The 12,257-nt window shown below is 43.5% G+C and overlaps 1 protein-coding gene across 1 annotated transcript in view; it reads right to left on the bottom strand.

Annotated features, from left to right (window-relative positions):
• SFXN2 (sideroflexin 2) overlaps positions 1 to 12,257 on the bottom strand; it is an 89,607-nt gene that overhangs the window by 24,704 nt on the left and 52,646 nt on the right. Inside the window, exons 6-9 of the mRNA XM_069753716.1 lie at positions 8,459 to 8,544; positions 7,476 to 7,536; positions 2,514 to 2,580; positions 924 to 973 (exon numbers count right to left, since the gene is read on the bottom strand). Coding sequence (XP_069609817.1) covers positions 924 to 973; positions 2,514 to 2,580; positions 7,476 to 7,536; positions 8,459 to 8,544 — 264 coding nt within the window. The remainder of the gene's footprint in view (positions 1 to 923; positions 974 to 2,513; positions 2,581 to 7,475; positions 7,537 to 8,458; positions 8,545 to 12,257) is intronic.

The raw sequence follows: 12,257 nt of genomic DNA, 5'->3' as shown, positions 1-12,257 counted from the left end.
CTTTGCTAGTTTTGAACAGTCATTCTGGGCTGGCAGATTCATTTTCACTCCTACCCTTTGACTAAGTCCCATCCCTAAATCTTGACGGCTGAAAATGGGTAAGAATCAGAAGAAAATTGACACCTCTATTCTCTGCAGAATTTCTACAAAATGGTTTGCTTTAAAGGGATCCTGTCACCAGAAAAAACGCGATGATCCTGCAGATATGGGGTTAATAGCATTACTAACCTGCTTGGAACCCACACATAGTTGAACGCTGGAGGGAGAAAATGTACTTTATTCCCCCTGCAGCGGTCTGGCTTTAGTCACAGGGGCGGTGCCGGTTCAGTCTGTAACCGCACCCTCGGCCCTGACTGACAGCCAGCTTTAATGCAGAGTGACTGTCAGTCAGGGCCCGGGAGGGGTGTGGTTGCAGTGGCCATTCTCTATGATCAGAGCGTTGACTAACCCTGCGCCGCTCCCATGACTGAAACGGGAATATTGTGGAGAGGATAAAGGTAATTTTCTCTCCGCAGCGATCAGCTAAGTGCGGGTGACAGGCAGGGTAATAACGCTATTAACTTGCAGCCTAACCCCATGACTTGTCATGACAGCTGGAGGTCTGCTGATGAAGCGCTGCTATGTCACAAAAGATCGGACGATCGCAGTGTCAAGTCTACTAAGGGGACTATTAAACTCAATGGGAAAAAAATAGTTTTTAAAAATACAAAAAAAAAAAACACGAAAGTTCAAATCACCTCGCTTTTGCCCATTAAAAATAAAACAATATTAAAAAAAATATCGCTGCATTCGTAAAGGATAAATCTATCAAAATATAAAATTAATGAATGAGATCAATAAACGGCGTAAAAAAAACCAAAACAAACAAAATTGCTAATATATTGCTCAGAGGTTCAGTTATATGGTTGGTCTTTACCACTTACCTTCATGAAGGGAAAGGTCTCTAATCTTTGCATCAGAATTGGCAACAGTACTGAAATAAAAAACACAAACATAAAATAAAGACAAGATTTTGCAAATAAAAAAATTAACAATTTAATAAAGCGATAGAAGCTGGGGTGAAAACTAACATCATGTTGTTTTACAGTGCACCGGAATCTGTTGGGAAATTGATCTGTCATGGTGCTTTTCAGATGAGGTGTCACTCCTATCAGTATGGATAGTTCAGTTCCATGTTCAACTTTTTCTGTACAGATTCGAACATGTTGTTAATAAAGTACACCCGATCATTCATCTTTCTTTCAGTCTAATTTTTTATTAATTTATTTAGTGACCTTACAGACATGGCCAGCTTTCATAAAGTCACTCTGCTAGATTTTTTAACTAAAACTGCAAATAGTCGGTTTATGTCTACAGCTCCTAAGTAAGCCAATGTGTCTCTAACAGTAACAAACCCATGAAGTGACATCCTGCAGTCATTAAAGGGGTACTCTACAGTTATTAAATTGCTTCACATAGACGGCAACAAAAATAAGAAAGTTTGGAGATGACTTGCTTTTTCTATCTGCTGTCATTCTCCTGCAAGGCGAGAGCTTTTATCTTTCATAGTGTGCAGCTGATTTCCATGGAGCTTGGCCATTTTCTAGACCCTGGCTGAAAGTGCGCATTACTTAGAATCCAAAAGAGGGGTTATCGCCTAATATACCAGCCATCTCTCTCCAGCCCATTGATTTCTATACAGCAGTTAGCCGCTCTCCACTTCCCTCTCAGCTCTTGACGATTTGTTATTATAAGTCTTGAAAAATTACCAGCCCCCATCATTGGCTGCTTCCAGAGCAGTTGTACTAATCATGGATCTCACTGTCCTGAGCTGTGTGCTTGTTCAAATGTCTTGTTATCTCTATGTGTAAATATAGTGATCAAAGTGCACATTCTACAGAACAATCAACTGATAGCAAAAATGTGTTACAGCAGAACTTGTGCTGAGCAGACACAGGAACTGTACTGTTTGTAGTTTATTATGGACAGCATAAACTTAAGCAAGGTTTAGGAAAAATAAGCAGAGCCTTTCTGGCATAACAGTAAAACAAAACAAAAGGTAACGTTTGCCCTGCCGGCAACACGCACAGCTTCCTTCGCTCCTCCAGGAGCTTCGTGGGAGTTCCAACTCTCCCAACACACCACGCTGTCCGAGCCTCACGGCCAGGTATTTAACCCCATGTGATGATCACATGACCTGGACACGGTGGACCTCCTCCCACTCGCTCTATGGAGGTCCCCTAAAACCAGCCCATAACATAACTTAACTTAACCCTCTCACCACGTAGCGCGCTGGAGGAAAACTATTCTGGTTTTACATCACTGACGCTAATATGCTCAGACGCTAATTATATCTCCTTTCATACACTGTGCCAGTGACTCTGTCACAATATATAAGTACACAAATACAGATTGCTGAGCTGCTTTATTTTCTTGTTTTATGTACAAAATAAAAATAAAATAAGTCATTTGCAATACTGAACTAGGCAAATAATGATAATATTGTGTCTTGCAGTGCCAAAAATCATACTTACTCATTCCAGGAGCAGCCATGGCAATTCTGGACACAACCACCTGACTAATACCCTTAATGGCAGCTTTCTAAAATCACAAATGAAATAAAGAAAAAGTTAGCACAAATACATACATAAAAGATAAATTCAGGCTTACATATATACAGTGGTATGCAGCCAATGCGAAGACCATGTGGCCGCTATGGGACCCGTTAGATGGGGGTAAAGGTTCAGAAGCCCTGCCTGGTATTGCACTTTCAACTATATAAGCAGACTGGATACTGTATGGAAGGCAATGTGGGGCCCATTATACTATATGAAAGGCAATGTGGGGCCCATTATACAGTAAATGTTTAAATGGGGCCCATTATACTGTATAGAAGGCAATGTGGGGCCCATTATATACTACATGGAAGGCAATGTGGGGCCCATTATACTATATGGAGGGCTATGTAGGGCCCAATACACTATATGGAAGGCAATGTGATGCCGTTATACTATATGGAAGGCAATGTGATTCCCATTATACTATATGGAAGGCAATGTGGGGCCCATTATACTATATGGAAGGTAATGTGAGGTCCAATATACAGTGAAAAAAATAAAGGAAACACTAAAATGCTACATCCTAGATATAAATGAAATATTCCAGTTGCAAAACTTTATTCAATACATAGTGGAATGCGTTGAGAATAATGTAATAAAAATGATCAATGTAATTCAAAATTAATATCCCATGGACGTCTGGATTTGAAATGATACTCAAAATTGAAATGGAAAATCAAATTACAAGCTGATCAAACTTCAATGGAAATGCCTCAAGACAAGGAAGTGATGTTCAGTAGTGTGTGTGGCCTCCACTTGCCTATACGACCTCCCTAAAATACCTGGGTATGCTCCTGATGAGGAGGATGTTCACCTGAGTGATCTCCTCCCAGACCTGGACTAAAGCATCCGCCAACTCCTGGACAATCTGTGGTGCAACGTGGCATTGGTAGATGGAACGAGACATGATGTCCCAGATGTGCTCGATTGGATTCAGGTTTGGGGAACGGGCAGGCCAGTCCATAGCATCAATGCCTTCATCATGAAAGCACTGGTGACACACATCAGCCACATGCAGCATAGCATTTTCATGCATCAGAAGGAGCCCAGGTCCCACTGCACCTGCATATGGTCTCAGAATGGGTCTGAGGATCTCATACCGGTACCTAATGTCAGTCACGGTACCTCTGGATAGCACATGGGGGCTGTACGGCCCTTCAAAGAAATGCCACCCCACACCATTACTGACTCACTGCCAAACCGGTAATGCTGGAGGATGTTGCAAACGTTCTCCATAGCGACTCCAGACTCTGGCACATGTTCTCACTGTGAACCTGCTCTCATCTGTGAAGAGCACAGGGTGCCAATGTGGAATGTACCAATCTTCATATTCTTTGGCAACTGCCAATCGCCCTGCACACCCACTTCTTGACATTGGGCCCTCATACCACGCTCATGGAGTCAGTTTCTGATAGTTTGAGCAGAGAAATTGATGTTAGTGGCCTGCTGGGGGTCATTTTGCAGGGCTGTGGAATGGCTCCTCCTGGTTCTCGTTGCACAAAAGGAGGAGGTAGCGGTCCTGCTGCTGGATTGCTGCCCTCCTACGGCCCCCTCTATGCCTCCTGATGTACTGTCCTGTCTCCTGGTATCTGCTCCATGCTCTGAACACTGTGCTGACAGTCACAGCTACACTTTTTGACACAGCTTGCATTGATGTGCCATCCTGGTTCAGCTGCACTACCTGATCAACTTGAGAGCAATGACAAAGTGCAAAATTGACCAAAACAACAGCCAAAAAGAATAAGAACAGAGAAATGGTCTGTGGTCACCCCCTGCAGAACCACTCCTTTGTAGGGGTTGTCTTGCTAATTGCAAGAGAAATGGATTCACAATCGGTGTTGCTTCAGAACTGGAGAGGTTGATTTCACGTAAGTGTGATGGATTTGGAAACACTTAAACAACACAATGTAACTCCTTTAATTTTTTGAGCAGTATAATATATGGAGGGCTATATGGAAGTCTATGTGGGTGCAATACTATTTAGACAACTACGTGGTAGCAATTATACTATTTTGACTGTTACTTGGGAGGTATTAAAATATTTGGAAGGCTATGTGGGGGCAATTATACTAAATGGAGGGCTATGTGGAAGCATTTATACTTTATGGAGGGCTAAGTAGGTGCCACTATACTGTTTGGAAAACTATATGGGGGACCATTATTCTGTATGAGAGCAATTAAACAGTGTGAAGGTTTGTGTGGGGGACATTATGCTATTTGGAGGGTGAGTGGGGCATAATACAATGTGGAGGGTTGTGTTGAGGCTATCATACTGTGTGGAGAGCTGTGGGGGCCTTAAAATACTGTAAGAAGACCTATTATACTGTATGGAGGGCATAGTTGGGGCATCATACTGTTTTGTGGTCACCATACTTTTCGGGGGGCGGGGGAGGATTGGCGCGGGGGTTGAGAGGTGGGGTACTGTAGGGTCTTCATACTGTGTATGTGAAGGGTACTGTGGAGGAATTCACTGTGAGAGTATCATACTGTTTTTTGGGGGAGCACTTTTATTGACATCATACTTTATGGGGGCAATGAAAGGGGAATCTCCAGGCTTCAATAGGAGATAAATTACTTTGTATGGCCTGTAAAATTGTGAGAGATGCTATCCTGTGACTCCGTTGAATATTAATTCATTTTTTAGGGGTGGGGGCATTAGAACTTCTGTTACTGGCCACATTATTGCAATGTATGTCCCTGCATAAATATATATGTACATTGAGTTCAAATCTTTAGTGGAGGAGTAAAGGTTATGGATGGAACTGGTATAAGAGTGCTGATAAACTGTACAGAAGTCTATTTTTCACCACCTTCAAAATTTTCAATATTGGTGTTTAGCCTACTAGCAGTCATGTGCCATTATTATTATTATTTATTTATATAGCACCATTCATTCCATGGTGCTGTACATGAGAAAGGGGTTACATAAAGAGTTATAGATATCGTTTACAATAAACAAGTTTACAATGACAGACTGGTACAGAGGGGAGAGGACCCTGTCCTTGCGGACTTGCATTCTATTCTTATTATGTCACGTGACCGCTGCAGCCAATCAACGGCCGCTGATCAACTTCAGCTTTTTAGTATTCCAACAGAGAGGAAGTCCACTTTAATGGAATACTAAACTATGTAGCTGATCGGAGGCCGCTGATTTGCTGCAGGGGTCATGACCGTCTGAAGACTCAGCGCCAACACTGAAGGAATGGTGCCAATCTAAAATTTAAATATAAAGGTTTTTTTATTATTATTATTATTATTATTATTAAATAAAATCTTATCAATGGATTTTACAGCTGGCCATAAAGGTTGAAATGGGTGCATGGCTTGGTCTGTATACAAAAATATTGTTTGTGGTGTATTTACAGCCAAGGAATAATAAAAAAAAATTGCTGCCGATAGTAGAAATAATCATAGAACATGTTAGCCAAAAATCTTATATATCAATATGGGAAGCGTAAAGTAGTTTCACCAGAACCAGCATTGTCTACATGTTATATTATTAGGGCACATGGAGATCCTTGCTCCGAATTCCTCGTAAGGGTCAGACAAGTCTGCGATCAATACACATCTTCTATTAGGCGAAGAAGGTAACAATGTGTTTAGTATAGATGTGCGACGTCTATGGCAAAGTAAAGCCTTCAGAAGAGGGTTGTATCAGCGGACATGTTTCATCTACATTACTTTGCACTTTTTTTTTGAAGGCAGGTGCTGCCCTCTATCTGCGGATCACTGTAATAACGCAGCAGGTGCTTCCCACCAGCACTTTTGTTTGGCTGCACTGCAGTAGAAATGTGGGTATTTCTGTCTGTACTTCCTAACGAGACGCTATGGCTGCATAAGACATGTGAATCTGAATCACAGCAACACCGCAGTCTAAGAAAAAAATGCATTTGGACTGAAATGTTCTTATTCAGAAAAATTCAGCTGGTCGGGATTTTAAATTTTATTAATTCACATCGGTTATTTGGAAATTCAGGAACATGTTTCTCAATTGCAGATTCCCTATGCTTACTTTTAGCTACAAGGAGCTTGGCGGGGGGGGAGGGTAACACGCACCAGCACGGTTTTGTTTAGTGCTTTGCAAACCCCCAACATCAAGTCTTTGTGCAGGTCAAGATGATTCCTTGGTGTTCTGCGGCTGCCTGACTTCTGCGGAGCCTAGTAGGGAAAACCGTGTACGGAATCGAGTCCATTACAAGTGAGGTTATATGAAGGGCTGCGGGGGGAGACTTGTGCGGACCTCACCTTAAAAAAATCTGACTTTCTTACAGGTCTGTATAAGCGACACAAAAGGGCACAATTTAGGCAGAAGTTTCCATAAAAACGATGCAATGGATTTTTTATGCAGATTTTTGAGCCCAACACCAGAGAAAATGTGAATCCAGCAGGAATGAAAAGTAGAACGTACTTTTATTTAAAATATATTTTCCATTCCTTTTGAATAAACATCTTAATTTGGCTAAGAAAAAAATGCATGAAAAACTGTAACGGTGTTTAGAAAAAATGTATTGTGTGAAATCACCTTTAACAGAGATGCCCACTAGTTTGATATTGATGACCTATAAAACTAGTGGACAACCACTTTCAGAATATTTAAAAAAAGAAAAATTTACCTTTTCCCAAAATGGTAACGTTCTCTATAGTTTCTGTCAGCTTCATTTTGCTTAAATTTGATAGAGCTGAAATATCAGGGAGGCCGTAGACTAGGTTGGTGCCATTTCTGGAAAGACCGCTGATCTTTATTTTTAATCCTGGGTCAGGCCACGAAATATTGGGGGAACAAGACAATTTTCCTGGCTTATCAATTATCAACATTTAGCAACATGCTCTAAATGATACAGTTTACAGTAGTTAATCGTTTCCAAAAGACGTTCTTACCTTCGAGTGCCCGAGCTTGTTATCATTTTCATCCGTCACGGCAATGCCATTCAAAATTTCCCTACATGAAAACAAAAATTTTTGTAAAAAAACAGATCACTGTTAGGCTAGGTTCACATTGCGTTAGTGCAATCCGTTTAGCGGATACGCCAACGGATTGCGCTAACGCAATGTCCAAAAAGGGATTGCGTTCGGCAATCCCGCTAGCGCAGATGCCCGATCTGCGCTAGCGAAGGACGGACCCTGAACGCTGCAAGCAGCGTTCGAGGTCCGTCCGAAACGAACGGCACATCGCTGACGCATGCCGAAAAAGGCATAAGTTTAGCGATGCGTTACGATCCGTTAGCACATTGCAGTCAATGGGTGCGCTAACGGATCCGTTACATAGCGTTAATTGCGCCAATTTCGCCATGTAACGGATTCCGTTAGTGGACACCCACTAACGCAATGTGAACCTAGCCTTATGGAGAGAAGATGGATATAGGCATTGTGAAGAACTACAATGTGTTCCGATTCCACCACTCATGGTGTCCCATAGACGCTGTGAATGACAGCTCTGCTGCCCCCTGGGATCGAGGGCTTGGTGAGCCACACACTCCTAATAAATTTGGATAGTGACAGTAACTATAGTGAGTGCAAGGGGGACAGTCACACACAGGCCCTGAAGTCTAGGGGACCCCAAAAAGTCCCTTTGGCCCATATAAGACAACCAATACTGATAAAGACCCATGATAGTTGGGGGCCATGTTGGAGGTTTTGCATTGGGGGATCACGAACACTTCAAGTTACATCACTGGGTAGTGATATGTTCTTCTCCGGCAGAGTGTGAGAATAAAGTCCACATGTGAAAACTATCTATGTACCGTACTCCCCACACTGTGCAAAACTCTGGCCGTTACGAAAACTACAACTCGCCGTACCCTGATAATTTCAATGCATTAGATGAAAAAGTGTAGACAGATAGAATTTCGGGTTGAACTTACTGTTGTCTCATCATAGGAATGTTCACACAATTGGCAGCAGCAACAGCAGCAAAAGGAACCCAACGGGCAATCAGCGGCGGCGCTTTCTGAAAAAAAAAAAAAAAGGGACTAATTTCACAGTGTTACAGCGACAACAGTCATCCTAGGAGTCTTAACACTGAATGTACTCACGATAACAATGTTATGTATTATATTTGTGCACTATGGCCACTGAAAATCTGTTATAGCTTCTAAGAAACTACCGTATTGTTGTTAGAGGTCTATAACGTCCTCTTGGGTGTGGGCTGCGCCTCTGATGGCTCCATGGAGGACACATTCAGCAATGGGAGTGTGATATTAGCTATACCATTCTTCTCATTTCATTAGTAATGGCACAGTCTTGTTTCTATCTATAACACAGCACCAGAAACCTCAGCAGTAGAGAATAAAAGTGTGTACACAGCCTATAATAGTCCCCAACCGGACCCCACTGCTCTATCATCTGCCAGTCTTCTTGTTTCTCAAGCGCACCGTCAGTGACCTGGCACCGCCCCATCCACCAGGAAAAGGAAGTAAGGGGACTGGCCAAGGACACTGGGAGCGGTCTGCAGTAACCACAGGGGTCTAGGATGTCATTATTTTTGTTGTTGTTATTTTTATGTCACCTTGGGCCCATTATTAACATGTCTCAAAGTAGTGAACAACCCCTTTAACTAGTGTTCCTCAGCATCTTAATATATACTTACCTTGTAATATTTTCACATCCTGTTCCGTCTAGATGTGTCCGGATCCCAGAATTCCAAGCGGCGGAAGATCACCGACCGCCATATTAGGACATCCAAGTGATGGGTGTCTCAATATGGAAACTGCTGGTGGTACCAGCCTCTTGCGTGGTACCACCAGCGGAACAGTGTCACACCACACACACTGTATATGCCGTACGCACCACACACACACACACACACACTGTATAAGCTGTACGCAGCTTCTTGCGCAGTACCACCAGTGGAACACTGTCGCGAACACGCCGCCGCCAGGATCAGCCGAATTATTCACTGACCGCCGCCATCTTTCTACAGGAGTTTTAATGTGACCGCCGCTATCTGTCTGCACAAAGATGGCGGCGGTCTGATTTACTGCGCCTGCGCGAATTCCGAGCAGTGAATCAGTGAATCATTCAGTGGTGCAGTGAATCATTCGGCTGATCCTGGCGGCAGATGCGCGACGTGTCTACAGGCAGAGGAAGCCGGTCACATTAAAGGGGTTTTCCCACGAACGAAAGTTCATTTTAAAAATTGTCTGTGTCTGACCATGTACAAAGCATACCACATCTCCTGGGCAGGGGAGGAAGCAAAAGACAATACTCACATTACAGCAGGGGATCACCGAGGATTCATTTTGTGAGGTAAAATATTTCACTGACTGTTTTTAAACAATATTTTACCTCACAAAATGTATCCTCTGCGATCTCCTGCTGTAATGTCAGTATTGTATTTTGCTTCCTCATCTGCCCAGAAGCTGTGGTATGTTCGGTACACGGTCAGACACAGACAATTTTTAAAATTAACTTTCGTTTGTGGGAAAACCCCTTTAAAAAGCAAATATCAACCCCAACATGGCTCCTGCTAAAAGTACGCCAATGACAATGAAAGGAAAATAGCAAAGGCACAACGTCGAAGACAACAAAGGGCAAATGAGACTCTTGAAGAGCAATTCTCAACGCCGCATGCCTGCCCCCATCGTGACATTACCGTCTCCATCTAGTCTATATATATAATCTTCTAAAGGGCACTTCCGTCTGTTTGTCTGTCTGTCAAGGAAATCCCAAGTCGCTGATTGGTCGCGGCAAAATGGCCACGACCAATCAGCGACGGGCACAGTCCGGCGGCGAAATGGCCGCTCCCTATTCCCCTTCCGTCAGTGCCCGCTCCATACTCCCCTCCAGTCAGCGCTCACACAGGGTTAATGGCAGCATTAACAGACCGCGTTATGCCGCGGTGTAACGCACTCCTTTAACGCTGCTATTAACCCTGTGTGACTTTTTTACTATTGATGCTGCCTATGCAGCATCAATAGTAAAAATATCTAATGTTAAAAATAATAACAAAAATAAAAAATCATTATATACTCACCCTCCGTCGGCCCCTCGGATGCAGCCCAGGCCTTTCCCGCTCCTCGCGACGCTCCGGTGACCGGTCCATGCATTGCGGTCTCGCGAGATGATGACATAGCGGTCTCGCGAGACCGCAATGCACTCTTGGGACCGGAGCGTCGCGAGGAGCATCGGTACACGCCTGGGCTGGATCCGGGGGGCCGACAGAGGGTGAGTATATAACTATTTTTTTATTTTAATTCTTTTTTTTAACAGGGATATGGTGCCCACATTGCTATATACTACATGGGCTGTGTTATATACTGCGTGGGCTGTGTTATATACTACATCTCTGTGCTATATACTATGTGGGCTGTGCTATATACTACAAGGCTGTGGTATATATTACGTGGCTGGGCGATGTACTACATCGCTGTGCTCTATACTACGTGGCCTGGGTTATATACTGCATGGGCAGTGTTCTATACTACATGGCTGAGCAATATACTACGTGGCTGGGCAATATACTACGTGTCTGGGCTATATACTACGTGGCTGGGCAATATACTACGTGGCTGGGCAATATACTACGTGTCTGTGCTATATACTACGTGGCTGTGCAAGATACTACGTGGCTGGGCAATATACTATGTGTCTGTGATATTTACTACGTGGGCTGGGCAATATACTACGTGGCTGGGCAATATACTACGTGGCTGGGCAATATACTACGTGGCTGGGCAATATACTACGTGTCTGTGCTATATACTACGTGGCTGTGCAAGATACTACGTGGCTGGGCAATATACTATGTGTCTGTGATATTTACTACGTGGGATGGGCAATATACTACGTGGCTGGGCAATATGCTACGTGGCTGTACAATATACTACGTGGGCTGTGTTATATACTACGTGGCTGGGCAATATAATACGTGGCTATGTTATCTACTACGTGGCTGTGTTAGATACTACGTGGCTGTGCTATATACTACGTGGGCTGTGTTATACGCTACTTGGCTGTGCTATATTTCTCTGCTGTATCTGTGCATCATGAATCGTGGTATGTGTTAAAGAGGGGGGCCCACTGAGACTCTTTTGCCCGGGGCCCTCAAAAACCTGGAGCCAGCCCTGGCTTCACTGATTGGTCACGCCCGGCTGCGAACAATTAGCGACAGTCGCAGTCCGCTCATGAATTGGCGCGGAATTTGAACCACGCTTCGCAAATTGGTCACGGCTGGCCAAACCCTGAGTATAAATTGCATTATTCTGAAAACTTCATAAATAAACTACATACATATTCTAGAACACCCGATGCGTTAGAATCGGGCCACCATCTAGTCTATCTATATAGTCGTCTAAGGGGTACTTCCATCTGTCTGTAACGGAAATCCCATGTCGCTGATTGGTTGCTCAGCGACAGGCACAGTCCGGCCGAAAATTAGTCCCTCCCTATTTCTATCCAGTCAGTGCCCCCTCCCTACTCCCCACCAGTCAGTGCCAGTGTGTCGCCCCATCCCGGACCAACTTTTTACTATTGATGCTGCCTATGCAGCATCAATAGTAAAAAGATATAATGTTAAAAATAATACAAAAAAATGAAAAATTGTGCTATTCTCACCTTCCGTCGACCATCGATGCGCGCGATGCTGCCGCAAGCTTCTGTTCCCAGTGATGCATTGTGAAATTACCCAGATGACTTAGCCGTCTTGTGAGACCGCTAAGTTAT

This window comes from Ranitomeya imitator, chromosome 2, assembly GCF_032444005.1.
Source record: "Ranitomeya imitator isolate aRanImi1 chromosome 2, aRanImi1.pri, whole genome shotgun sequence".
Lineage (NCBI taxonomy): Eukaryota > Metazoa > Chordata > Amphibia > Anura > Dendrobatidae > Ranitomeya > Ranitomeya imitator.
The sequence above is the reverse complement of the archived record's forward strand: the minus strand, read 5'-3'. Positions and strand labels throughout refer to the sequence as shown.